This window comes from Delphinus delphis, chromosome 4 (genome assembly GCF_949987515.2).
Source record: "Delphinus delphis chromosome 4, mDelDel1.2, whole genome shotgun sequence".
Classification (NCBI taxonomy): Eukaryota; Metazoa; Chordata; class Mammalia; order Artiodactyla; family Delphinidae; genus Delphinus; species Delphinus delphis.
The window spans coordinates 70,257,135-70,283,917 of record NC_082686.1 but is presented as its reverse complement, the minus strand read 5'-3'; the positions used below and the strand labels follow the sequence as shown (position 1 = coordinate 70,283,917).

General features: G+C 47.2%; 2 protein-coding genes across 7 annotated transcripts in view; both read left to right on the top strand.

Moving 5' to 3' along the window:
• Positions 1 to 26,783, top strand: part of LOC132424764 (mucin-13-like) — a 176,908-nt gene that overhangs the window by 77,704 nt on the left and 72,421 nt on the right. The window lies entirely within an intron of this gene.
• The window catches only part of LOC132424761 (integrin beta-5-like), a 91,650-nt gene that overhangs the window by 37,098 nt on the left and 27,769 nt on the right, over positions 1 to 26,783 (top strand). For all 6 annotated transcript variants that reach the window (XM_060010802.1, XM_060010804.1, XM_060010801.1 and 3 more), the window contains exons 5-7: positions 6,306 to 6,474; positions 24,715 to 24,876; positions 26,334 to 26,429. In XM_060010802.1, coding sequence (XP_059866785.1) covers positions 6,306 to 6,474; positions 24,715 to 24,876; positions 26,334 to 26,429 — 427 coding nt within the window. The remainder of the gene's footprint in view (positions 1 to 6,305; positions 6,475 to 24,714; positions 24,877 to 26,333; positions 26,430 to 26,783) is intronic.

Sequence of the window (26,783 nt, the reverse complement as noted above, 5' to 3'; positions counted from 1 at the left end):
AGAAATAGTGTTCCTGGGAAGCGTCACATGATATTCACTGGTACAGGATTTGATGGATTAATCCGGCCTGTTATTTCTGGTTCTGAACACTTTTTCTTTTGTTAGAGGTATTAGGCTGTTGCTGATATACATGCCATGTCTCATTTATATGTGGCATCTAAAAAGGCCAAGCTCATAGAAACAGACAGTAGAGTGGTGATTGGCCGGGGAAGCGGGAAATGTTGGTCAAAGGGTACAAACTTACAATTATAAGATGAATACATTCTGGAGCTCTAATGTACAGCATGGTGGTGATAGGCAACAGTACTGCACTTGAAATATACAATTGTATACTTGAAAGTCGTTCAGAGAGTACATCTTAAGGGTTCTCACCACACACACGAAAAATAGAAATACATCTGTAAAAATCTTTGCAAGTGAGATAATACATTTCATCCTTCATCATTTATATTTTTTCTTACCCTTTGTATTTCTTCCAAGAGGTCATGGTACTGCTTCACCCCCTTGAAGGTATTATTTCATTGTCTTCTGGCATGTCCTGTGGCTGATGAAAAGTCTTCTATCTAATGGTTTTCCTTCTCTCTGGTGGCTTTTAATATTTCCCTGTGCTTTTCATGTCCTATAATGATATGCATTCCAATGTGGCTGGTTTGGATTTAGTACTTTTATTTGCATTGCTCAGAACTTGCTCTGCTTGTTTAATCTGAGAACATAGCTTTATTCTTGAAAAATTTCAGACATCATCTCTGACTCCTGTCTCCGATTCTCTCCATTTTCTTTCTAACGCTACTAGGTGAGTGTTGGAGCCTCTCATTCTAAACTTCATGTTTCTAAATTTTTCTCCCATAACTTCTACCTCTTTCTTTCCCTTAGCTTCATAATAGAAAATTTCTTCCAGTTTATCATTTTGTTCTTCAGTTTTTTTAAAAAAATTTTATATTGGAGTATAGTCAGTTAACAATGTTGTGTTAGTTTTAGGTGTATAGCAAAGTGATTCCATTACACATATACATGTAGTTATTCTTTTTGAAATTCTTCTCCCATTTAGGTTTTTACAGAATATTTAGCAGAGTTCCCTGTGTTATACAGTAGGTCCTTGCTGGTTATCTATTTTAAATATAGCAGTGTGTACATGTCAATCCCAAACTCCCAATCTATCCCCACCCCCCCCCACCCTTCTCCCCTGGTAACCATAAGCTCAGTTCTCTTAAGTCTGTGAGTCTGTTTCTGTTTTGTAAATAAGTTCATTTGTATCATTTTTTTTCTAGATTCCACACATAAGCGACATCATATGATATTTGTCTTTGTCTGACTTATTTCACTTAGGATGATAATATCCAGGTCCATCCATGTTGCTGCAGTGGCATTATTTCATTCTTTTTAATGGCTAAGTAACATTCCATTGTGTATATATATATATATATATATACCACATCTTTTTTTTTTTTTTTTGGCCACACCACGCAGCTTGTGGGATCTTAGTTCCCCAACCAGGGATTGAACCCGTGCACCCTGAAGTGGAAGTGCAGAGTCTTAACCACTGATTGCCAGGGAATTCCCACATCTTTTCATCTGTTGATGGACCTTTAGGTTGCTTCCACGTCTTGGCTATTGTAAACAGCGCTGCAATGAACATTGGGGTGTATGCATCCTGTCGAATCATGTTTTTCTCCAGATATATTCCCAGGAGTGGGATTGCTGGATCATATGGTAGCTCTGTTTTCAGTTTTTTAAGGAATCTCCTTACTGCTCTCCATAGTGGCTGTACCAATTTACATTCCCACCAACAGTGCAGGAGGGTTCCCTTTTCTCCACACCCTCTCCAGCATTTATTATTTGTAGACTTTTTGATGATGGCCATTCTGACGGGTGCGAGGTGATAGCTCATTGTAGTTTTGATTTGCATTTCTCGAATAATTAGTTATGTTGAGCATCTTTTCATGTGCCTCTTGGCCATCTGTATGTCTTCTTTGGAGAAATGTCTGTTTAGGTCTTCTGTCCATTTTTTGATTGGGTTGTTTGTTTTTTTTGATATTGAGCCACATGAGCTGTTAGTAAATTTTGGAGACTGATCCTTTGTCAGTCGCACCCGTTTGCAAATATTTTCTCCCATTCTGCAGGTTGTCTTTTCGTCTTGTTTATGGTTTCCTTTGCTGTGCAAAAGCTTTTGAGTTTAATGAGGTCCCATTTGTTTATTTTTATTTCCCTTACTCTAGGAGATGGCTTGAGAAAGATATTGCTGCAATTTGTGTCAGAGTGTTGTGCCTATGTTTTCCTCTAAGAGTTTTATAGTATCTGGTCTTACATTTAGGTCTTTAATCCATTTGAGTTTATTTTTGTGTATGGTATTAAAGAATGTTTTTAAAAAAGAAGTCTATTTATTTATTGATATTTGGCTGTGTAGGGTCTTTGTTGCTGCGTGCGGGCTTTCTCTAGTTGTGGCGAGCAGGGGCTACTCTTCGTTGCGGTGCACAGGCTTCTCATTGTGGTGGCTTCTCTTGTTGCGGAGCACGGGCTCTAGGCATGCAGGCTTCAGTAGTTGTGGTGCGCGGGCTCAGCAGTTTTGGCTCGCGGGCTCTAGAGCACAGGCTCAGTAGTTGTGGCGCACAGGCTTTGTTGCTGTGCGGCATGTGGGATCTTCCCGGACCAGGGCTCGAAACTGTGTCCCCTGCATTGGCAGGTGGATTCTTAACCACTGCGCCACCAGGGAAGTCCCAAGAATGTTCTAATTTCATTTTTTTACATACAGCTGTCCAGTTTTCCCAGCACCATTTATTGAAGAGACTATCTTTCCTCCATTATATAGTCTTGCCTCCTTTGTCATAGATTAATTGACCATAGGTACATGGGTTTATTTCTGGGCTTTCTATCCTGTTCCTTTGATCTGTATTTTGGTTTTTGTGGCAGTACCCTGTTCTTTAATGTTTTTAATCCATACACTGAAGTTTCATTTTTGAATTTGAGTGACTATTTTTTATTTGGTTCTTTCTTTTAGACTTCTGTTTTTCATACTATTTTTTCATAGCCTTCTGATTGTTTTTTCTTCCTAATAATATCCCATTCTAGTCTTTGGTATTTTTTCCTTCTCCTTGAATGTTTTAAATATCTTTGTTTTAATGTACTTTAGATAATTGTGTTACCTGTTTCTTGAACTGCAGATCCTGCAGTTGGTTGAATTTGCTGATATTCCTTCATGGTAGTTTATTTCTCATGGGGTCTATAACTTTTTCATTAGTTCCTCTTCATCAGAGGTTGTTTTCCATTAGGGGATCACGTGCCCCAGGGGTACTGACGTCCCTGCAGGGTGGTTTTCGGTTCCCTGATGCTAGGATCCTCTGGGTTTCACTGTGGGACTAGTTCTGTTTATTTCTCAGCAGGGGGGTTCCTTCCTTGTAAAAGTAATGAATTCTGACTTGTTTAGGCCTGGAGTTACAATCTTTATGGGTGATTCATCTCACCATGAGCCCAGAGTGCATCTTCCTTGCTTCTCTCCCAGGCCAGTGGCTGGAATTTTTCTGGGTTTGATTTTAGTGACAGGGCAGCTCTTTGTAACACTCATCTTTATGCAGAGAGCCCTGTTCCAGTGCTCTGTCCTGCGCTGGCCTGAGGTCCATCATCTGTCCCTGTTAGAACCTGGCCCCAAGCCCCAGACCTTTGTCAGGCCCCAGCACGCTAGGGTGGGGGGGTGGGGGATCCCTTTGCCAGGAGATCCTTGCTCACTTCCCACCTAGTTGAAGTCCGTTCATTTGTGCAATGCTTTTCTCTCCGTTCCTGGCACCTGGGATTTCCCCGCTAAGCTTCCAGTCTTGGCTACATATTAACATTTTTGAGGATTAGATTTTTACCCAGCAGTTCTCTTTGTTTAGAGGAAGAGGAGAGGTCTTGCCCTGTCAGCTCCATGGTCCACAGTATTGTCCTGAAGCATTAGATTGTTTTTTGGCTTTGCCTACATCTAGCATCTGCAAATAGGATTCACTTTTTATACATACATGCTCCCCCAGGCTCTTTAAGCATATATATTTTATTCATCTTCCTGGTTCATAATTCTTAATCCAGTAAAGATTTAGTCGGCCCTGAACTGGGGTCCTGTGGCACAGACACAGTTGGGGGTGGGAGGGCTTCCTGGCATGAGACCCTCAAACACCCAGATCTTCGGGTCGCTCAGACAGCTCTTCCAGGGGTTAAATTAGACACAGTTTGACATTGTTTTCCAGAGACTATGGAGACATTCAACAGAGCCTGTGTGACAAAGCTGTTTTCCTCTCACTAAGAGGTGATTCTGGTTTGGTTATAATAAATTCTCTGCAATGAAGTCTTCTCTCTGGCAAACACATTTTCTAGTTTCTGATTATTAATAGTAATTCTCCACAGTAAAAATATATCTACTTATTCCCCTTTGCAGGAAGGGAAGAGGTAAAGAACGCTGAACTAATTTAGCTGAGCTTTTCACAGCTTTTCTGGTTTTCTCATTGAGCAGCAGTCATAGTTTTGTTCCTCTTCTCCCTTCCTCAACCGACCCGTCAACTGAGACAGTAAACACCTGAAGTCCGCAGCCATGGCCCAGCACAGCACAGAAGGGTGAAGTTGCTCAGAGGGTGAGGGAGGGGAGTGAGAGTTTGTGTACATTTCCTTCCTCCTGGGCCCATCTATTTGTCAGATGACTATGATGGGACCTCAGCTCACTTCCTGCTTCCAGCTGGGAATGCAATTTCCATGACCTTTGTCTTTATGGGGAACTGAGATGAGAATAGAAAGTTTGGGTGGCATGGGTTACAGAAGAGCCTGACCTGTGCAAACACAGTGGGTGGGTGAAGATTTTTGGGGAAGGAGGAGGGAGTGAAACAAAGGGACGGCAAGTGGGGACAGCTGCTCGCAGCTCTTCCTGTCCGGAGGCACCGTGGCCATCATGGCAGTGGGGTTGACCCTGCAGAGGTGGCTTACTGTGAGTGACTGTTGGAGCAGGTACCGTAGGCCCTTAGAGGGGATGAGAGAACCTCTTAGAAAGCCCAAGGTTGCCTCTCTCGGGGAGGAGGGGAGCCTCTCAGACCTGCCCCAGCTGCCCTTCTTGATGGCAGTGAGGCAGGAGCTGCTAGGAGTTGCTAAGCCTGTTTCCCTTCCCACGCACACGGCTTGAATTGGGTAGGTAACGAAGCCTTCCCCTCATGCCTCTCTGTTGGTGTTTGCTTTCTGTCTTAGTTCTGAAAGAGAGGCTTCCTTAACATGGCCACGGACCTGCACAGTCTGGTCCAGCTTGCCTCCCCAGCCTCCTCATAGCTCATCTTTGCCCTTGTTCCCTGCATTGCAGTCTAACTGGCCTCCCTCTGCCCTTGGGCTCTCTGTGCTCCCTTCTGCCGCAGGGCCCTTGCATTTGCACTTCCCTCTCCCCTTTTACCCAGTGAACCTTTTTGGAAACAATGTAAGGCCCCTCTTCCTATTTCATTGGTTATATAGCCAAGTGAAACTCCTGCAGATGTGATTGGGCTGTAACTTCCTCCAGGAATGGGGCCATCTGCACTGCAAACTGAAGATGAGAACACCCAATATTCAGGAGAAAGACATGGCATTAACCTCCTATTGAGGTGCAATACTGCCCTCTTTCCAGATTTCCAGGTAGCATTTTCCATTCGAAGATGGTTTGCTTCTCAGTGATTTCTCTTTGCGTCTAGGAGAGCTGATGCTTTATCATTCCAGTATTTATAAATGAACGAAGAAACAGAACGTTTTCATTCCTGTTGCATTTAGTGTTTGCTCGGTTGCCAGCACGTCCTGGTGGTCTCTGAGTGGGTGGACACGAAGGGGTTATGTGATCCTTTATCACGTGGCAGCAGCAGAGTCGATGTAAGAAGCTGGTTTCGTAGAGTCACTCTGCTCACGCTGCCCTCACTCGACATGATCCGCCTTCCTCTGCCTGTAAGAGCCTTCCTTCCCCTTGGTGCCGCCCAGGCTGCGGTGCCTGTCCCACCAGGCGCTTGCATCTTCCAAGGCCCGCGTCAGGGCGCCTCCGTGACACCTTCCTCTGACCGCGGTAGCCCACTGTTAACCGCTACTTCCTACGACCCATTTGTCCATTTCATTCACCTACAGCCTGGTATGTGCTGTCCCGCCCGCAGTTTAGAGCTTGTGTTTGGAGAGTAGGGACTAGGTTATTTCTCTGTGCTCCCCCACTGTGTCTGTCCCAGGGGTGTGTGGTAGGTGCTGAGTATTCGTTGGTGCCGTTCAAGGCACTCAGTAAATGCAGAGTTACTTGGTTGTTTAAGATTTTGGGACAAGGAAGGAAAAGTGATTTTTCTCCTCTTTCTCTCCAGTTACAAGCTATTCCCAAACTGTGTCCCCTCCTTTGGGTTCCGCCATCTGCTGCCTCTCACAGACAGAGTGGACAGCTTCAACGAGGAAGTTCGGAAGCAGAGGGTGTCCCGGAACCGCGATGCCCCCGAGGGCGGCTTTGACGCAGTGCTCCAGGCGGCTGTCTGCAAGGTAACCTTCCCTTCTGGCTCTGCCCCTGCGTGGGAGGTCGACGGAGAGGTGTCGGTGTGGGTGATGTGCGTTGGCACTGCCTGCAGATATTGGGTCATCGCAGCCTGTGGCCTCCTGTCCACTCTTGCATCAGAGGGTGAGCTCGGTGGGCCCTTGGGAAGATCTACAGAAGTCAAACCAGCTGGCGTGCAGGGGTGGCTTAGGGCTGGTGTGTGTCTGTGTCAGGGTGTGGCTGTGTACAATGGGATGTTGTCTTTGCCAGCAGACAGATGTTCCTTTTTTCTATGTTTGGCTTTTTTGCTGCTTTTGGGGACAGGGAGCAGGGGGCAGAAAAGGTCAAGCCATATGCATAGAATCTTGTAGAATTTTATGGCCCAATTTTGGTAAATATTAAAGAGTGCTCTGTTGGGGAATCCAGCTAAAAAGAGAAGCGCTTGTCATCTTTGGTTTTCTTTCTGTTTGTTTGTTTTTCTCGTGTTTCTCTGTGATATGTGAATCCAGAGGGGAGGACACAGACTTAGGTCAGAAATGAACTCATGCTTTGAGACATTCCAATCTCAGCAAAATATGTAAATGGGATGTTGGTAATAACTTATTCTTAACATAATTTTCTATATCAAGACAGCCCGATAACAATAACAAAAGATAAAAATAAATATCACTCTTGAATTTGCTATTCTGGCACATACTTTAACATTTTTTCCATAGTGGTCACCATATACCATGCATAATTGGTAATGCTTTCTTGACCATTTTGGTGGGCTCAGCAACAGGGCGGTGGTTGGGATGCTCATGTCTGGGGGAGGGCTGGGTAAGGAGGTTAGAACTCAGTTTGGAGAGGCCGCACGTCTGACCTCAGAGAGCCTGTGTTTAGTGTGTCACAGATTCACTTCTCCTCCTCTTGGTCCTCGACAAAATGAAAAGAGAGTCACGGTTGTCCCTTCCGAAATAAAAAACTGAAATGGTAGACAGGAGGGATAAGGGGAAAGAAAGATGTGAAGAAAGCACAGCTTCCTCAGTCCTCTTCTTGGTCCCACTGCCTTTCTGCCCGTCCCTGTGTCCTTGGGGCCACCCCGGAGAGGACGGTCTCACAGTGACCCCCTACCCAGGACGGCTGCAGAGCGGCCCCTGCCCAGCCGCTGGCTAGAGCAGAACGGTTTGACTCAGAGGCCCCTGATGCTTCGTAGCAGCCCAAGAAAGCCAGACGGGACACAGCTAGAATGTGTTCAGCTCTGAATCTTTCAAGTGCATCACAGAATAGACAGTTTATGGATTTCCTTCAGAAAGAAAAATTATGTTTTTGACTGGCATTCAGATTATTGATTGTATGGGGTGTTATATTCAGGGACTTCCTGCCAAATCCACTCTGGGCAGGAACAAATAGTGCAGGGAAAACACGAGATCCCTCTTATCTCCCCATCGTGGGAATATTGTGGGTTTTCTTTCCCGGGGAGGAAATTGTCTTTAAGGCTTGAAGGGAAGAACCCAGTGACAAGCCTACGCACTGTCCAGTTATATTAATTCTGTTTAATTAGATGAATCCGAATGGCATGATGGAATGCTTGAGGCGCGGTGGTCCACGAGAAGCCGTTTGATTCGCTCTTTAGCCCACAGAACCTTCCTGTGCCATCCCAGACCCATGAAAATATCCTTCCCTTTGAAAACTCAGTATTTCAAGACTCGAGTGCTTCAAAGCAGATTTCTTCAACTCAGTGCCCGCACCTGGTTACGAATTATTGTTGGCCTGAGAGGCACTTTAGTGTGTGTTTCGGTTTTATATCTTTTGGCATTTTTCTCTTATTCCCCACCTTGGCCTTTGTCATGGGGCGTCCCTGGAAAGTTACTAATTGCTTGGAATTATGCAGTCGATGAGATCCCAGCTTTTATTCTCACCATTTCTTTTCCTTTGTGCTGTCAGTGTGTGTTTGGGTACCTATCAAGCAATTTCTTTCTCACTTGAAATCACCTATTTATAACGTCATCTTCCTGGTTAACTACAGCCTTCTTTATAGTTGCTAAATATTGGAAATAGATTATGGCCTGTCTATTGATGAAAGGCTATAACAATCACACCCTAAAAGAATATTTGAGCACTTGAATAATACTTAAGATAAATTAAGAGAGGAAAGGAAAGCACGTGATAAAACAGCATAGACGTCTGACCCTATTTTGCAAACAAAAGAAAGAAAAATCTGGAAAAGTTTGGAAATAAATAGACCAAAGTGTTAACAGCAATTGTCTCTGGTGATAGGATTAGGTGTGGTTTTTATTTTCTTCTTTGTGTTATTTTATATTTACTTAAATTTTCACAATAAATAAGGTATGATTTTTAAAATTTGTAACGGAACATTTCAAACATATAAAAGTAGAGAGAATAGTGAAATAAAATCCCATGTACCCATGGTCCATCTGGGACAGTTACCAGTTTGTAGCCAATCTTGTTTCATTTGCCTTCCTAACCAGTTTATTCCCCATTATTTGAAGTAAATCCCAGATATCATTTGTTCCAGTGATAATTAGGTTTTTAAAGTTTTTTTTAAAAGCCCTAAGCATGCCTTACTTCGTTGACTGACTTTTCTGCCTTCTCCTGATTTGCCCAGATTAAAGGCCCTTCCTCTTAATCCTGAAAACTGAATGTGACAGAGCCAGCAGGCCTGTAATCTCTGCAGTTGGAGAGGCGTCTCTTGCAGGCTGGAGCTGGCTGGGCAGCCCCGGCAGCAGTGCACGCTCCGCTTCCTTTGACCCCATGCCCTGGAGACGGAGCTGATAACAGGCCTGCTTCATAGCCCACAGGAGGCTCTTTGTTCTGATTTCAGCCTCACTCTGGTTTCCCTGGATGGACTGTTAGTTACCAACTTTAGGGACTTAGGGGTATGGAATGCTCCCATGACTGGTCTTAAATCCCACCCCCAAGGCCAACTTTACATTTCCTGGAAAGCTGCTCTTTGCAAAAAGAAGGAAACAGTCTGTTTCTACTTAGGATTCGATTTAGGAAGTAGAACTGCTTCCACGAGTGGAAGTTTTCAGTTGCCATCTTTCCCCCCAGCAGGTCACATTGTTAGGAGAGGCCATTGAAGAGTAGGAACCCCTCTGTCACCAGTGCAGGCATTTTTCCCAATGCTGTACCGGCCTGGGTTGGGATGAGGGAATGCCGTGACCCATAATTTCTTATCTTTACCTCGAAACCTATTATTAAACTTGTTTATACTTTTTCTTGGTCTGAATAATAGTTTCTCCCATTACCGCTTTTATTGCTCTCCTGGGACTTTTCTAGAAGTTGACTCTAAGTTGTTTATTCTGAAAATGTATAGGTGCAAGTGTGATGAATGGTTCAGACTGGAACCATGGCCGCTTTCCTGTTCTCCCAAAATAGGGAGAGCTGGTGCCCTGGGAAGACAGAGGGCGGGGTGGTCCAGCTCTCTCCAGCTCTGAGTTGTCAGTCATGGCTTTGCTGTTCTCCATGGCTCTCAGGTTAAAGAAGTTCCCTGTAAAGTTAAGCCTGGCTGGGTACGTCCTGGCCACACGGATTCTATGGGCTGCTTTCTCCCGTCAGACAGAAAAATCAGATCCCTGCAACCCAGCCTGTTTCCCTTCTGGCTTCATCTTCTAGCCGCCTAACATTTATCCTTCTTATCCTTTCTGTTTTAATCTTGATTATCTAATGTTGCGTTATTTATTAAGTTTTTAAAGCATTGTGTGTCCTCAGAAATAGGTGGATAAGTAAGTCTTAAAGCAAACGAAGTAAATTTGCATTGCTGAGTGAAAAGTCTTGGTGTGGCTTGGGTCCTTTATTCCTTGGCTGGCGAGAGCATCCTAATCTAAAATGGCGACCACATCCCCAGAGGGGCTGGAGGAACGGCTTCCTCCAACAAGACTTTCTGCAGGAATACAGACTCTGTGGGCCTCTGGAGACAAAATGATGGCTGCCCTTGCTCTACTGTCATCCGTGCTCCAGCTCTTTTGTATACACTATCTCTGATTCTCACAACAGTCCTTCAGTGTATTGGTGGTACTTGTCCCCAGTTTACAGGTGAGGAAACTGAGTGTCACAGGGTTCACTCTACTTACTGTTGGAAAGGGGTGGAGCCAGGATTTGAACCAGATCCAGTTGATTCTAAAGCCCAAGCCCTGTCTATTACATTGTGCCGGGTGCTTTGGGAAGTAGCGACAGTGCCGTGCAGAGCAGAGAGGACTCAGAGTCCTGTTGTCCCGATTCAAGCTATGCCTCTTCTGCTACTAACCGGCTCTGTGGCGGCCTGAGTGCTCTTCTGGAGGCTGCAGGGAGGTGGGGCTGGACGGGAGGAGGTCCAGGATGCCCTCCAGCTGTGCACTGTCCTCAGTGCAAAGGACTCGTCACAGCATTGTGCCCCTTTGCCCAGAGCCCTGGATTTTGCTTTTTGTCTCTCCTGGTTCAGGCTTGAGCTCCAGGCCAGGCAGGGGCTGCTGCAGATACCAGGAGAGGTGGAGAATTCCCCATTCCTGGAGGCAGGCTCGGCTGGGAGAGGTTTTCGCTCAGCGCAGCCTCCCCCGCAGTTGATTTGGCCTCTTCGGACTTGTGGCCTGATTTCTTTTAGACCTGAGACTTGTCATTTTTCCACGCGTGAATTGAGCAACGTAGAAAACTGCCTTCCTTTCCTCAAGGAAGGCAGCGGCCCCTAACGCCTTCATGCCCCCCGAGGGGATGCCCCCGTAAGTCCTGTGTTCATGCAGTCTGGGTTCTCTGTCTCGGCATGTGTGAGCCGTTTGTGCCAGCAAGTTGCACCACGGTTTCTGGGGCTTAATGCAACCCACCCTGCTTGCTCTTCCTCTGGCTCGGTGTCTTTGTGAAGCCCGTGAGAGTATTGGATTTCCCTGTAGCCCACGTGAGGCTGTGGGGCTGTGGGTGGGCACGCAGGCGCTCCGCCCGTGCCCGGGCCGTGCTTTTGTCGGAGGTGGTAAAGGTCCTCCCTGGCTTTCTGTTTTGCACATGGTTTTGGTTTATTGTGTACTTTTGAATCACTCGACTGTTTTAGCCCCTGGAGGGACGTGTCCTTGTTCTGCCTTCTGCCCGTGAGCTGTGCTGTAGGCTTCACTGCCCCGCTCACAGCTGCTGCTTCTGCTTTCCAGCTCAGGAATGTTTATTGTGTGCCCAGTAAGTGCTCAGTGGCAGGTACGGTGAAGAAAATTAGAAAAAGATGAGAAAAAGTCCCCCTCCTCACGGATTCGATTTGAGCTTTCAGATCCACTAGAAAGGAAATAGAACAACTCATTTGTAAACATTAAATGGAACCATGTGGAATTATGGACATGTGACTATCAATGAAATTTAATATTTGACCATTGATAGTTTCTCCTACAAAAATAGAAAACTCATATGGTTCAGCCTCATATTTACAAACGTTTTTCTTTAGTTCAGATTGGACTTGCATAGAGTCTACGTCAGACACGTTCTACTGCATGTTGTTAGGGCTTGGGCTCTAGATGAATGTCTAAATCCTGAGTCATGGGCCGAGATTTCTTTTCCCTAAGGAAAGGAATATTGACATTTTTGACCTTCTTAAGTTGAACCACAGACAGATTTTTAAAAAAGATTTCTCATTGCAAAGCATGGACGGAAACGGGAGAAACAAACTACTGGTGAGAACGTGTTTACTGTTACAAAGTGACAGAAATAGGCTTGAATGTCCACATGATTGGGGAAGCGAATTACAGAAAGAATTCAGCCTTATTTTTCCTTAAGTGCATTGTAGGAATCAAGAGTCCTTAGTCCCCAAGCTCAGATCTGCTGTAGGGTCTGCCCCTTGGCTGGTCAGGTCAGCCCCCTTTCCTTCCTCATTTCTTTCCCCAGACCTGTTCTCTCTGTGTGCTTGCCTGGAAGGTCAGTGTACAGAGTGTTTCAGTTTTGACTTCTGGAAATTTGTTGGGCACTTACAGTCTGCAAGGTGCCCCACGAGCTGCTGTGAGGCTTGCCCAGATGACTGAGCCACAGCTCCTGTCCCCGGGAGCATCACTGCAGTTGGACAACAGATGCCTATACGACAATCTAAGGTACCGGCGGAGTGCACGGACACTATAGAACATCTGGCCCTGGTAGGACCCAGTGGTTGAATCACAGTGTTCTTCCCCTTCAAGGGTCACCTTGGTCTCTTTGCCTCCCCGTCGTTGGCCCTGAGGCTCTGGTGCGATGACGCTACTGATCGCCATTGGCTGCCTGCTTTGTGAGAGCCAGGCTCTATGCCAAGCACCTCAGGGGGGCTTGTTTTACTTAATCCTTTGAAGGTGGTTGTACTGTCTGCTTTTGATAAGGAAACAACCCTAGAAAGGTTGAGTAACTTCTCGAAGGTCTTACAGCTGGAAATGACACAGCCAGAGATGGAACTGTACCCACCTTCCCGGCTCCAAAGATGGGAGTTCTCAGCCTTGACCTTAGATAACCTGCCGTTTCTTGTGGCCACGCAAGAGTGGAGAAGTGGGAGGGGTGTGCTTCCAAAGAAGGCAAAGTCCTCCTCTAAGGAACCGTTTCGATTTCCCACGTGACCCGGTTTGCCAGTGGTAGAGCCAGGACTGACTCTGTCCCGGGAAAGACAGCTGCACGTACTGCTGTTCTCTGGAACTAAGAGTTTCCTGTTTATCAGAAACAGTTATAACATGGCTCTGGCAGCCTCCGGGTTTTCTAGGGAGACCACGGGTACTGTCCCACGGTCGGTGCGCTGCTGGAGCCCAGCCCTTTGGGTGAGCCTGCTTGTCTTTTTTTTTTTTTTTTTTCGCGGTTTGCGGGCCTCTCACTGTTGTGGCCTCTCCCGTTGCAGAGCACAGGCTCCGGACACGCAGGCTTAGCGGCCATGGCTCATGGGCCCAGCCACTCCGTGGCATGTGGGATCCTCCCGGACTGGGGTACGAACCCGTGTCCCCTGCATTGGCAGGCGGACTCCCAACCACTGCGCCACCAGGGAAGCCCAGCCTGCTTGTCTTTGCCCTTGGCTTCCCCATCTGTGACACGGGAACACTGATAACCCCCTTTTCATTTATAATTCACGGGGTCTCAGAACCGTGGGTTCTGTTCAGCGCTCCCTGATAGCGCTGTGGAGACACTTTTTCAGATGGTGCTTCCTTTTTGCAGTGAGCGAGCACGTGGCTGGTGACTCTTCAGTGACAACTGAGGCCCGTGGGCTGTGTTGACACCCAGCTGGAGGATCCAGCTGTCTGGGTGGCCATCGATTTTACTTAACTGACTGACATCGAGAACAGAGAAGCCCATCATTTAAAGCTAGTGTTTCTGTCCTCGCTGAAACGGCATCCTGATCTAGGCCTCCCCTGTACTGAACACTGTTTACCGGAGAGAGTACTGCGGGCCTTGTCTCAGAACAAGCAAGCCAGGCTGTATTCGGGTGGGCCCCACCGCCCGTGTCCTCTAAGGCCGCTGGGTGGGGCGTCAGCTCTTCTCAGATTCCCAGGAATCGGTGTTCCAGGCCCTCCCGTGCACCCTCCCACGGGGCATCCGTGAGCCTCTCTCTCACACTCGTCATGCTCTGCCGTGGTCCCTGTGTGTAAGCAAGTCACTAGGACGTGGGTATTGGGACCCACAGGCTTCTGTGAGCCTGTCGGAAGATTCGGCTGCCAAACACGGGCCGTGCGCTACAGGGCCCGCAGGCCGCAGCCCCAGCCCTGCCTTCCTCTGCAGCCAGACCGCTTCGAGGGACCTGCGTGTGCCTCTGGGGCTGTGTTTAAGGCAGACGCTAGAGAGCAGGGAGGGGTGAGTGGCTGGTGCCGGGGCTAGAAACCACACCTCTGAGGAGCGGTTAAAGGTGGACCAAGACGAGAGACACCACAGGAAGAAGCGTGTTACCTGACCTCAGACATCACTACAGAAGAGGGCTGTTCCAGGGGATGAGCTGGGGTAGCCACAGGGAAGCAGGTTTGAGTTCAAGGCAAGGGAGAAATTTCTAGGGAAGACCTCTGCTCAGCTGTGGAGCAGGCTGCCAGATGCGGCGGTGAGTCTGAGTGGGGACCCCAGGCCCATGCGGGGGAGGTGCCGGATGAAAGAGCCCTGCACGGGTGGAACGTGGATGAGCCAACCTCGGAGGTTCTTTCCAAACTTCAGGGGCTACTTATTTCCTCTGAGGCAGCTTTTCTGCCCAGTAACCCACTGGTGCTTTTGTTCTACAGTGGCTCCTTCTAGCCTGTCTGGTCCTCACTGCACCCTCTTAAGCTGCGTGACCGTGAACTCTGCCGTGCACACCCCTTCTGTGTGCCAAGCTCAGCGTGCCTGGAGCTGGCGCCCAGAAAAGCTTTCCACTCCTGATGGCTTCCCCACGGAGCCACCTTACCAAGTGGGTAAACATCCAGGTGCGGTGGGGCAGCTCAAGGGCACCCAGGGACAGTGTGGAGGTGGGCGGGGGAGGACGGAGGCCTTTGAGTGACCTTCGTCTTTGTCAGACCGTGTAGCCCCTTGCGTGTGACTCGTTCCAACCCCAGAAACCAAATTGCCGCACAGGCCAGAGCTTCATATCCTCAAACAGAGAAATGACATCCTTACTCCCTAGCCATTATTTCACTGTCTCTGGGGCCACATGTTGGAGGGGAACAAGCCAGCAAGTCTGTCTTCACTCTTGGGAGGATCCAGTTTGTATTTATTTTCTCAGAGGTTGTAAGGCCTGGCCTTCCACTTCCATTCTGCTTCCCCTTTTCATGGACTACTGTTCTCTCTTTGCCATTTCAGGATCCCAGGTTCCCCAGGCTGACTTCCAGACCTGGCTGTCCAGGGCCTCCAATAACCCTCCCACTGACTGACCTGGCGCCTCTCCCCTCCTCCACCCTTCTGCAGTTCGTGTTGGATGATCTCCATGGCCCTGCTGCCACCCTTTCTGCAATTCCCATTACTTTTCTCAGATCTCAGTGCATGGCAGGTGATCTGATGAAATATTTTCACTTAAGTTAGCCCCTTACTGCTTCCCGTATTTATATGATTAAAAGAAGATGTCTGTTGGATTGCAAAGCATATTAAATAGTTGGTGGAATTGGGAGTGATGTGATTGAAGACTTCTGGACATTGTGAGGGAGGTTTTCTTGTTACCCAACCCTGATCTTGTTCACGTATCCACTTACTACTCATTCCTCACCGAGTGCCAAGTATGTGCCAGGTGCAGTGCTCTTTGTTATTCTGGCCTCTACATCCCTTCCTGTCTTCTCTCAGCTCCAGATCTCTGCTGCTTTCTGAGGACAGAGCAGAGTTTGGTAAGTTCTCCACTGAGCTTCCAACTGGAGAAAGTCATCTCTGGCCCCAGCACAGATTGGACTGGTGGCCCGTACAAAACCAGAGGGTTTGCTTCCTGGGAGTGGACGGAGTCAGAGGTTCTGGGCTTGGCGGCAGCTCCTCCCACCACTCATTACTTCTGACACGTGTGTCCAGAGTCTGTGGATGGCTGCTTTTCACATAGCATGGTCTCCTGTGCATGTGTGTGATTCGCCTGGAACAGCTGGAGTAAACGTAGGTCACAGAACACATCACCCTCGGGTGGCAGAAGGCAGGCTGGTGGCTGGGAGAGGGGTGGGCCTTGGGCCTCGCCTGCTCACCCAGAGTGGGCTTAGGAAAAGGAGGGTAAAACGTGTAGCATTGCCCAAAGGCTCTGTCTCGACACAGGCCATGGAGTGGACTATAAGACAGAATGGACAGTTCGAGACTGGACGGGTGTTGCGGTGGGACCAGGGAAGTAGGATGAAAAAGATAATTCTAAGTTTTCTAGATAAAACATTTGATGGTCCCTTTGTCAGCAATGGGGAAGCCTGGAGGGGAAGACGGTGCATCAGCTTTGGAGAAGTTGAGTTTTGGGTGACGGCAGACGTGTCTGGCTCTTGGTCCAGACCTGGGACTAAAGCTTAGGAAGGAGGTCAAGTGGGAGAGGTAATTAATTGCGAGCTGTCCAAGCAGATGCATGAACTTGGGTAAATCTCCTCGGGGACAGTGTTACCTTTGACCTCATCCAGTGCCGGGAGAGGAGGTGGAATCTGCTAGCAGCCGTAGGGGACGGGGGCATCGGACGGTGCGGTGTCCAGGAAGCCAAGGGCAGGAGGGCTTGAAGGAGGCCCTGGTCGGCAGCAGAGAGGCCGGAGGGCAAGGCCAGAGGATGGCTGCGGGGCTGGCGGCAGGACCTCAGCGTGAGCTTCGAGGTTCTCAACGTTGGCGCCACAGTAGGCTCACCCAGGAGCTTTAGAAGACCCTGTGGCTGGGCTGCAGGTCACATCAGAACCGCCGGGCGTTAGCATAGTTGAAGCTCCCTTGAGGACCTTCCATGCAGCTGGGGCAGAGAACCACTGTGCGTGTGGGGGCAGGAGGCGGGTGACTGGGAGCCGCCGGTGAGAGAGACGGTAGGGGCGTGTGGAGAAGTCGGGTTCTATGGAGCTGGGGAGAGGAAATAGAGGCAGCCAGTCTGCCTCTACGACTAGCAGGTGATGAGAGATGTTGGGTCAAAAACAAGAGTGTTTATTAGAAGTGGGTCGTGAGCATATCTTCAGGCACAAGGAAAGGACGCAGAGGAAATTGACGGATGGAACGGTGCTCCAGAGAGGGTGGGATTTGGGGGCTGCGTTTCCTTGGGGAGGGAGAGCACTCCTTCCCTGAGAGCATTAAGACCAGAGGAGAGGCCAGGGGGATGCGGATGCCTGTTTATTTATGACGGAGAGGCATACTAGGGCTGTGGAACAGACACTGAGCGCCTGGAACAGACGAGGCGAGTCCTGTGACCTGTGTCCGTGGCTCACCTGAGCACGTGGGAGCTGGGAGTTGGACAGCTGGAACAGACCTTGTGGTGGGTTTGACGCAGATTTGACTGAAGAGGAGGCAGGTACACTGCAGGCTCGGCCAGATGCTGGATTTCTGGCTTCGGAGTCCAGCGCATTTCCGTCCCGCCCACCCGTGACATTTTCATCTGAGGGCTGACCTCTGTCATGTTTAGGAGATTGGCTTTTAAAAATCTTGTTTTTACCCAGAGACTTGGAGAAAAGTTTAGCTAAACAAATCAGTCTGTCTTTTTTTCCTCTTAAAATAGTTTTGTATAAAAAGAGAATACATTCAATCTAAAAATTTAGAAAATGCAGAGAGCAGAAAGGAAATAAACATCACCCATAACCCTACAATCCAAAAATAAGATCATGTGTTTCTGGATTTAAGTCACAGATTTTTGGCTCCATGGAAATACTGAGGACAATCACTGTCGGTTCTTGACTGTTTACTGCCTGCAGGTACTGAGCGGGATGTGCTCTTTGTGTATCATTTTGTTTAATCCTCTCAACAACCCTATTAATCCTCTCAACAACCCTATTCTGCCCTCTATCTTTTTTTTTTTTTTTTTTTTTGGCGGTACGCGGGCCTCTCACAGCTGTGGCCTCTCCCGTTGCGGAGCACAGGCTCCGGACGCGCAGGCTCAGCGGCCATGGCTCACGGGCCCAGCCGCTCCGCGGCATGTCGGATCTTCCCGGACCGGGGCACGAACCCGTGTCCCCTGCATCGGCAGGTGGACTCTCAACCACTGCACCCCCAGGGAAGCCCTATTATCTCTATCTTATAGCTGAGAAGCTGGGACTGGGAAAGATTGATTAACATGCCCAGTGTCATAAAGACAAGCTGAGGGAAGACGTGGGCATGAACTGAGGTTTGCCGTTCATCCGAGCCCACACTCCCAGCTGCTTTGTGGGCACTGCCACCGAACAAAGGAATATGCATAACTGGTATTCCCAGCACAGTATTGACATTCAGTCTGGTCATCTAATTTACTGTATTTGAATGACTTTCTGAGCACACCAAGCCTTTATTGAAAAAAACTTTACTGAGGTATGATCGATGTATAATAAACTACACATATTGAACGTGTACAATTTGACAAATATTGAGATTTATACATACCCGTGAGATATATATTCACCGTAATCAAGATGACGAACATATATCCTTCTCCCCCGCAAATAGAGTATTTGTGCTCCTTTGTCATTTCTCCCTCCTGCGTCTCCTGCCCCCTTTCCCCAGGCAGCCACTACTTTGCTTTCTGTCACTACACATGAGTTTGCGTTCGTTAAAACTTCAGAAATCCAGTGTATACTCTTTTTGGCCTGGCTTATTTCACTCAGAACAACTGTTCTGAGATTCATATGTGCTGTTGAGTGTCATCTGTGCTAAGGAGTGATCGCTTCTTTTGTTACTGAGTGGTATTCCCTTGTGTGGATACACCACAGTTTATTCATCCACCTGTAGATGGGTATCTGGCTTGTTTTGGATATTTGGTAGTTTTTGCCTATTATAAATGGAGCCTATTATAAATGTGTTCAAGCCTTTGTGTGGTCGTAGGCTTTTATTTCTCATGGGTCAGTCCCTAAGAGTGGAAGGGCTGGGTCATATGGTAGGTGTTTAACTTTTTAAGAAATTGCTAAACTGTTTTGCAAAGTACATGTATCATTTTAGAACCGTATGGGCAGTGTCCGCCAGTTCCGTTTCCTCCACATCTCCCCCAGTGTTTGATGTGGCCAAGTCTTTTTAATTTTTAGCCTTCTATTAGGTGTGTGGTAGAATCTCACTGTGGTTTTAATTAATACAAGGCTTTTAAACTTTTCGGTGTGCAAGCCTTCATGGTCCCTGTAGTGACCGTGGAGCCTCACACATCAAGAAGCAAAAGGAGACGAGAAGGAATGTAAAAGTCATTACTAGTCTGAGAGTAGTGACTATAGACCCCTTTTTTAGTGTGTCTTATGTACTAAATACTTGTTAACCTAGGATCAACCCTGCGAAGTAGGATTATCTTCATTTTACAGAGGAAGAAACTGAGGCTGAGAGAGATGAAGTGACTGACTTAGGGTCTCAAAATGCAAACCCTTGAACTCAGCCTCGTCTGTGCCAAAGCTCTCGTATGCTGGCCCCCATGCCACACTCCATTCTGTAGTTACTCCTTTAAAAAAAAAAAAAAAAGCCACTTTCCCACTACTGATCTCTGCCCCAAACGTGGATACAGAACTTAAGACTTCAAGATAGTCCAAGCAGACAGTAGGAAAATTATTTCTATTGTAAATTCTCTGTGGAGTCAGTGCTTGTAAAATCTCCAAGCCCAAAAGGCTGAGTGAATGAATAAGCATCTCATTCTGTGCAGCCCGACCTCTGGGCCAAGTTTGTTAACATCACTTACATAACAAGAGTCCACTTCGGAGAAGACAGAATTAATATTATTAAGCCATGCTACTCTTCATTTGTGGAGCTATTTCTGTTTCAGATGCAATATTCCAATTCAACAAACATTTATCCTGGATCAGCAGTCGTTAGTTGAGAGCTTGCCAAGTACTTTGATGAACTATCTCAATGATTACACACCCTCGGCTCTCCCTATGTGATTGGGTAGTTAGCTTTGCGGATAAGAGGCAGGTCCTCTGAATCTGACTTCTCTGGTCCTTACTGGTTCAGTGACCTTGGGCTAGTGACTTAATGTCTCTGAACACCGGTGTCCTCATCTGCAAGATGACAATGTATTACCTCCTTCATAAGGGTTGCAGTGAAGATGTGATGGAATAGTGGAGGTGAACAATAAATGTTAAGTATTATCATTCCTGTCTTACTAACAAGAAAAAACTTTGAGATGTTAAATAATTGTGGTCAAAGCTACACAGGTAGTTGGTAGTGACAAAAAGCTCCCATGCCCACTTTCAAGTTTCCAAGTTCCACGTTATTCTATCTGCTTGCTGTCACCTTCCTTAGGTTCCTGCATGCCCCTTGAGAAGCTGGCGTGGAAGAAAAGGAGGCTGAAAAAGTTAAATGACAGAGCCAGCATTCAAAGCCTAGTCTTTTAAAAGTAGCACTTATTAAAGATAGTTTGGGGGAAAAAAAAAAGATACTGCCTCTAATCTCAATCCCAACATCATTATGGTATATTTCGTTTCAGCCTCTGTTCTCTTTTTAGTGGAGAGTGATGCCTGTTTCTTCCATAGTTTGTAATCACACTGTAATTACAGTACTGTATTCTTTGTTTTTCACTTTATATTATACATGTTTACATATAATTTCATACTTTTTATGAACATAATTTCTAATGGTGGAAAGGAGAGATCTCGGTTTACTTAACCGTTCCCGTATTCTGGTAGGGTAGTCACCTCTTTCCTGTTTTGTCGCTATTAGTAAAAATACTGCCGTGCGTACTTCAGAATACTTCTTGCAGATAGAGTCTCCTGCGGTAGAATCATCGAGTCAAAAGATGTATATACTTCTTTAAGCGTTTTTTAAAGTGAGGTGTATTGAGGGATGATTTACATAGAGTAAAATTCACCCTTTTTAGGTATAACAACTTAGAGCCACCCCGACAAGTAACATATAGATGAAGAAAAGAAATGAAAAAAAAAGATAGAGGTAATTTCTGTCACCTCAGAAAGTTGCCCAATACCCGTCTGTTATTGACTTCTCCCTTTGCACTCAGCCTTTGGCAACCACCAATCTGTTTTCTGTCCCTCTATTTTTGTCTTTCCGTGAATATCTTCTGAATGGAGTTAGGCAGTAAGTTGCCTTTTGAGTCAGGCTTTTTTCACTTAACCTAGTGCTTTGGAGATTCATCCGAGTCGTGTGTATCAGCAGTCTGTTCCTCTTTCTTGCTGAATAGTATTCCATTGTAGAGATGTACTACCGTTTGTCTGTGTATTCACCACCTGATGGACATTTGGGTTGTTTCTAAATTTTGGTGATCACGAATTGCTGTTATATAAATATTTGCATAGTAGTTTTTATGTGAGCATAAGCTTTCATTTCTCGTGGATAAATACCAAAGAGTGGGATTGCTGAGTTGATGGTCATTGTATATTTAACTTTATAAGAATATGCCAAACTGGTTTCCAGAGTTGCCAAAACATTTTGTATTCTCACTAGCAATTTATGAGAGTTGTGATTGTTCCACATTCTTTCCAGCACTTGGTATTTTCAGGGCTGTTTTTTTTTTTTTTTTTTTTGCCATTGGCATAGCTATCTAATGGCATCTCATTGTGAATGTAATGTGCACCTTTTCTTGTCTTTTTAATTAATTAATTATTTTTGGCTGCGTTGGGTCTTCATTGCTGTGCGCGGGCTTTCTCTCGTTGCGGTGAGCAGGGGCTACTCTTCGTTGCCGTGCGCGGGCTTCTCATTGCAGTGGCTTCTCTTGTTGCGGAGCGTGGGCTCTGGAGCACGGGGGCTTCAGTGGATGTGGCGCGTGGGCTCAGTAGTTGTGGCCCGTGGGCTCTAGAGCACAGGCTCAGTAGCTCTGGCGCACAGGCTTAGTTGCTCCGTGGCATGTGGGATCTTCCCGAACCAGGGCTTGAACCCGTGTCTCCTGCATTGGCAGGTGGATTCTTAACCACTGCGCCAGCAGGGAAGCCCTGTGCACTTTCTTAATGACTAATGTTGTTGACGATCCTTTCATGTGCTTATTTCCATCCATATCTCTTCTTTGGTAAAATGTCTCTTCAAGTCTCTAGCTTTTAAAGTTCAGTTGTTTGTGTTGTTATTGGCCTATGAGAGTTCTTTATACATTCTGGATACAAGTCCTTTGTCAGATTTTTATTTTTTGCAAACATTTTCTCCCGATCTGTGTCTTGTCGTTTCGTTTTCTCAGTGGTATCTTTCAAAGAGCAGATGTTTTTATTTTTTTATTTTATTTTTTAAAGAAAGCTCGTATTTCTTGTATTTTAATGTTTGTTGTAGACAGGCTTCCACTTTATTTATTTATGGCTGTGTTGGGTCTTCGTTTCTGTGCGAGGGCTTTCTCTAGTTGTGGCAAGCGGGGGCTGCTCTTCATCGCAGTGCACTGGCCTCTCACTATCACGGCCTCTCTTGTTGCGGAGCACAGGCTCCAGACGTACAGGCTCAGTAGTTGTGGCTCACGGGCCCAGCTGCTCCACGGCACGTGGGATCCTCCCAGACCAGGCTCGAACCCATGTCCCCTGCATTGGCAGGCAGATTCTCAACCACTGCGCCACCAGGGAAGCCCAGAGCAGATGTTTTTAATTTGACAGAGTCTAATTCATCAAAATTTTATCCTGTGAATCATCTAAGAAATCTTTGCCTCTACCAAAGTCACAAAGCTTTTCTTCTTTGTTTCCTTCAGACGTTTTATAGTTTTAGGTCTGTGATCCACTTTGAGTTCATTTTTGTATACAGTGAGAGCTGTGGGTTGAGGTTCATTTTTTTTTCATATGGATGTCTAATTATTCCAATACCTTCTATCGAATTGACCGTATGTGTGGGTCTATTTCTGGTTTCTATCCTGTTCCACTGGTCTATGTGTCTATCCTTTTGTCAGTACCACACAGTCTCACTTATTGTAGCTTTATAATAAGTCTTGGCCTTAGATAATGAATCCCCCAGCTTCGTTGTTGTTTTTCAAAATTGTTTGATGAGTTTTCATTGTCTTTCCATATATTCCAGTTATTAACACCCCCTCTCAAGACACCCAGTCCTGCCTCCAAGAGAATACACTTATCTCCACTTCTAATACCGTAGATTAGTTTTGTCACAGCTTAGAATGCATCTGTGTTAGGGACCTTCTAGGTTGCTTCCTCTGGGTTCTGAAAACGTGCCCGGCCTGGTCATTTTGCCTTTACCAGCACCTAGAGCAACCCACTCCCCACCCCAACTTCTGCCTCCTCTGTCATTTCTTCTTCCAGTTTCCTTGAAGGGTCCTCTTCACCTTCAGCTCAGCTGACATTTCCTCTGCCCTGGGAAGCCTTCTCTCCTCCTCCCCGGGTTTCCGTTAAAAGTGTATTTATGGCTAAGTAATATTCCATTGTATATATGTGCCACATCTTCTTTATCCATTCATCTGTCGATGGACCCTTAGGTTGCTTCCATGTCCTGACTATTGTAAACAGAGCTGCAATGAACATTTTGGTACATGACTCTTTTTGAATTATGGTTTTCTCAGAAGCAGCCGCATAGCACAGGGAGATCAGCTCGGTGGCTTGTGACCACCTAGAGGGGTGGGATAGGGAGGGTGGGAGGGAGGGAGACGCAAGAGGGAAGAGATGTGGGGACATATGTATATGTATAACTGATTCCCTTTGTTGTAAAGCAGAAACTAACACACCATTGTAGAGCAACTATCCTCCAATAAAGATGTTAAAAAGCATGCTTATTGTGATACGTTAAAGCTGTGTTTCCACTTGACTGCAAGCTTTTTGAGGTCTGGAACAGGCTGTTTCTTAGACCCAGTGCCTTCCATGGGGACTGCATGTGGTAGGAAGTCAGTAATTGTCTGTTGGATGAACGTTGAGAGTCTGGGAAACTGATTCCCCAAAGGTGAATTCTTTGCTCACAGCTGGCCTCCTGGCTTTCAGTCCTCCCTGGCTTCTTTTCAAACTGCCTTTTCTTCCTTGTGTTACGCTGACTCTTTGTGACTTATTTCCACGCTGCTTTCGGAGCAAATGAGAAAACATCATACCTCTTGAAGGCTGTTTTATCCATCATTGTGGCGATAAGAAAGAGAGGATGATACCCTCAATCCCTTATCTGCCATAAGGTGATAGCTTGTAACTTGTAAAGTCTGTGAATCCAGTCTCCTATTTCAGTGTCAAGTGTACGTGTGTAGATAACCCAGTGGTGTTTAAACCCTTCCTGTATTCATCCTGCTACCCACGTATTTTGGGATGCTCTTTCACTACTGGTGTGAAGGCAACCCTATCCCAGTTTTTGTTGCCCTGTATCAGGGTCTAGCTGCTCCTACTAGTAATGACTGGGAGTGTTTTTGTGTAGTATCGGGGCCACGGTGTCTAAATATGAAAAAATAGAGTCCTTCCCTTGCAAGGTAGCTCGTATTGAGCCGTGCCTCTGTCTGAAGAGTGGATACATTGCATACAGTGAAGCAGTAAAGGGAGAAAAGAGCGAGTCTGATTGACCTTAACTACCAGACTAGTTCAGTTCGTGATTGGAGTGGTTTACTTCTACCAGAAAGATGGCCGGTTTTCTCAAATCCTCCAAAGACAGATCTGTCTGTCGGTCATTAGAACACTCTGTTGTGAGTGATTCGTGTCTACTTGGGGGACTGAAGTGATCACTTACCAGTCATCTTAGACAAGGGCAGCCAGCCGAGTGTGTTGAAGGGAGGTTGGGGGGCTACTAAAGGCTGCTCTGTGGAAGGAACTATAGGGGAGGCTAAAAGGGGAGGCGTCCAAGGGGAGTGGCTGTCAGGTACAGAGTCGAGCAGGGAGGGGCAGGCTGCCCCAGGGCAGTCCTGGGTGGCAGCCAGGAAGGCCTAACACCCATCTGTCCCTCAGGAGAAGATCGGCTGGCGAAAGGACGCGCTGCACCTGCTGGTGTTCACAACGGATGACGTGCCCCACATCGCGCTGGACGGAAAGCTGGGGGGCCTGGTGCAGCCTCACGACGGCCAGTGCCACCTGAATGAGGCCAACGAGTACACTGCCTCCAACCAGATGGTGAGGACAGGGAACCCCAGCACCGCTCCCGCCGCCCCGCCTATGGTCCGAGACCTCGCCGGCCTTTGCCACCTTCCTCTGGACCTCTACTCACCGACTCTCCACCCCATTCTTGGGACTGGGTCTCTACTCCATCTTCTTCAACTGGGCTTCTAGAACTTCTCCTCGTCATTAACTTAGACCATTTCTCAGGGATTTCTGTAGCTTTGTGCTTTTGTGCCCCCACATGGGGAGTGTTTAGTCGAGGGAAGAGGTGACCTGGCGAGACAGGATGGATCTCAAAGGGGAGAGGTGATTTTGCACGAGGGAGAGGACTGTGTTCCAGCAGAGCCAAAAACTGGGATAGAAGTTATGGGGCAAGACCAGCAAAGACAAGACTTCCTGACTTCTAGAAATGGGTTTCCTGATGCCCTGAGTTCCATCCGTGTCAGGGGTGGGGCGGCAGGTGTCCTACACGGGAGGAGAAGCCCCAAGGACCTTCCATTCCCAGGAGCCTGTCACTGGGACCATGCGATTAAACAGAACTTAGGCAGAATTTCAAACATATGCTAGGCCAGTGAAGTGGACTCTACCTAACTATCAACCAGAGCCAACAATTAAGATTTTTCCACACTTGCTGTACAGTTGTTTCCTCCCCAAATCTACACCCTCTTCCTTCCCAAGCCCATTCTGGTGTTTGGCTGGAGAGAAATTCTTTCTCATTCTTGCTCGGCTAGCCCGTTTTCTCCAGTTTGAAGAGGTGGTGAAGAGTAATGGAGTCTGGAAAAAGAACTCATAACTGTACAACCTGATAACTGTAGAGCTCACCGATGAGGACCCCAGCGTCCATCATCAGCCCTTAAAAGTCCTTCCGGACGTTGCTGAGCTGCCTCGAGGTGTCCTCCCTCCCTTCTTGCTCTGCACCCCTCCCCCGCCACAGCCCAACTTTTAGTCCAAATGTCAGCAGCCCCTTCTGCCCGTTCTGAGCCATGAGAGGACTGAGCAGAGCCTGTAGGGGACATTGGCAGGCCCAATACTGGGCACAGGAAAAGGAAAAATTGGGCAAGGAGATCAGGAAGATCAGTCTTAGGGAAGAGAGGGAAGATAACAGGTGTTGACGGTAGGTGGTCGGACGTGGTGGCTCTCCTTCTGGGGACTTCCCCCCTCTGCCCCATTCCTGCTGAAGGGATGGAAACACGGACCAAGTGTGGGAAACCTCCACTCATCACTTCTCTATTCTGGGTTGGAGGGGTAGGAGGAGTGAGTCTAGTTTAGTAGGTGCCAGAGGGTCCTTTCCTGGAGAATCTCCCCCACAGTTTCTCAGTAAGGAGCTGCCGATGGGGCGTGGTTATTAAGGCGCTGCCAGGGGAAGGTGCTTATCGTGGCAAGTGATGAGTTACTGAGCGCACGTGGGAGCCACGTGCTCGTGCGTCAGCCTGGGAGAAGTGTTACAACCTTGCCTTTTGCCTTGGCCCTAGGACTATCCATCCCTTGCCTTGCTTGGAGAGAAATTGGCAGAAAACAACATCAACCTCATCTTTGCAGTGACGAAGAACCATTATATGCTCTACAAGGTACACCTGGAGGGAGTGAGGGAGGCTGATGGCCTGAATCTGGGGGCCCTGCTGACCCTGAGATGAATGGGAGATTGGAACGTGGGGTCAGGTGAAGTGTGGAGGCCGGGTGAGGGGTGTTAACAGCCCTGTTCTGTGTGGGCAGAGATCCAGAGGAGGGTGGAATATAGCCCTGATCCGATCTACTGGAAAATAATAGTATTAAGGAAGCTCTTAAGCATTCATAGAGCAGTACATACCAAGGAAGTGAAACATATGGTTTCTAATTCGGTAATGAGAAAAACTTTGGACATAGTTTTTCAGATGATGAAACGGAAACACCCAGGGAATAGGGAAGGAAGATATAAACTGAAA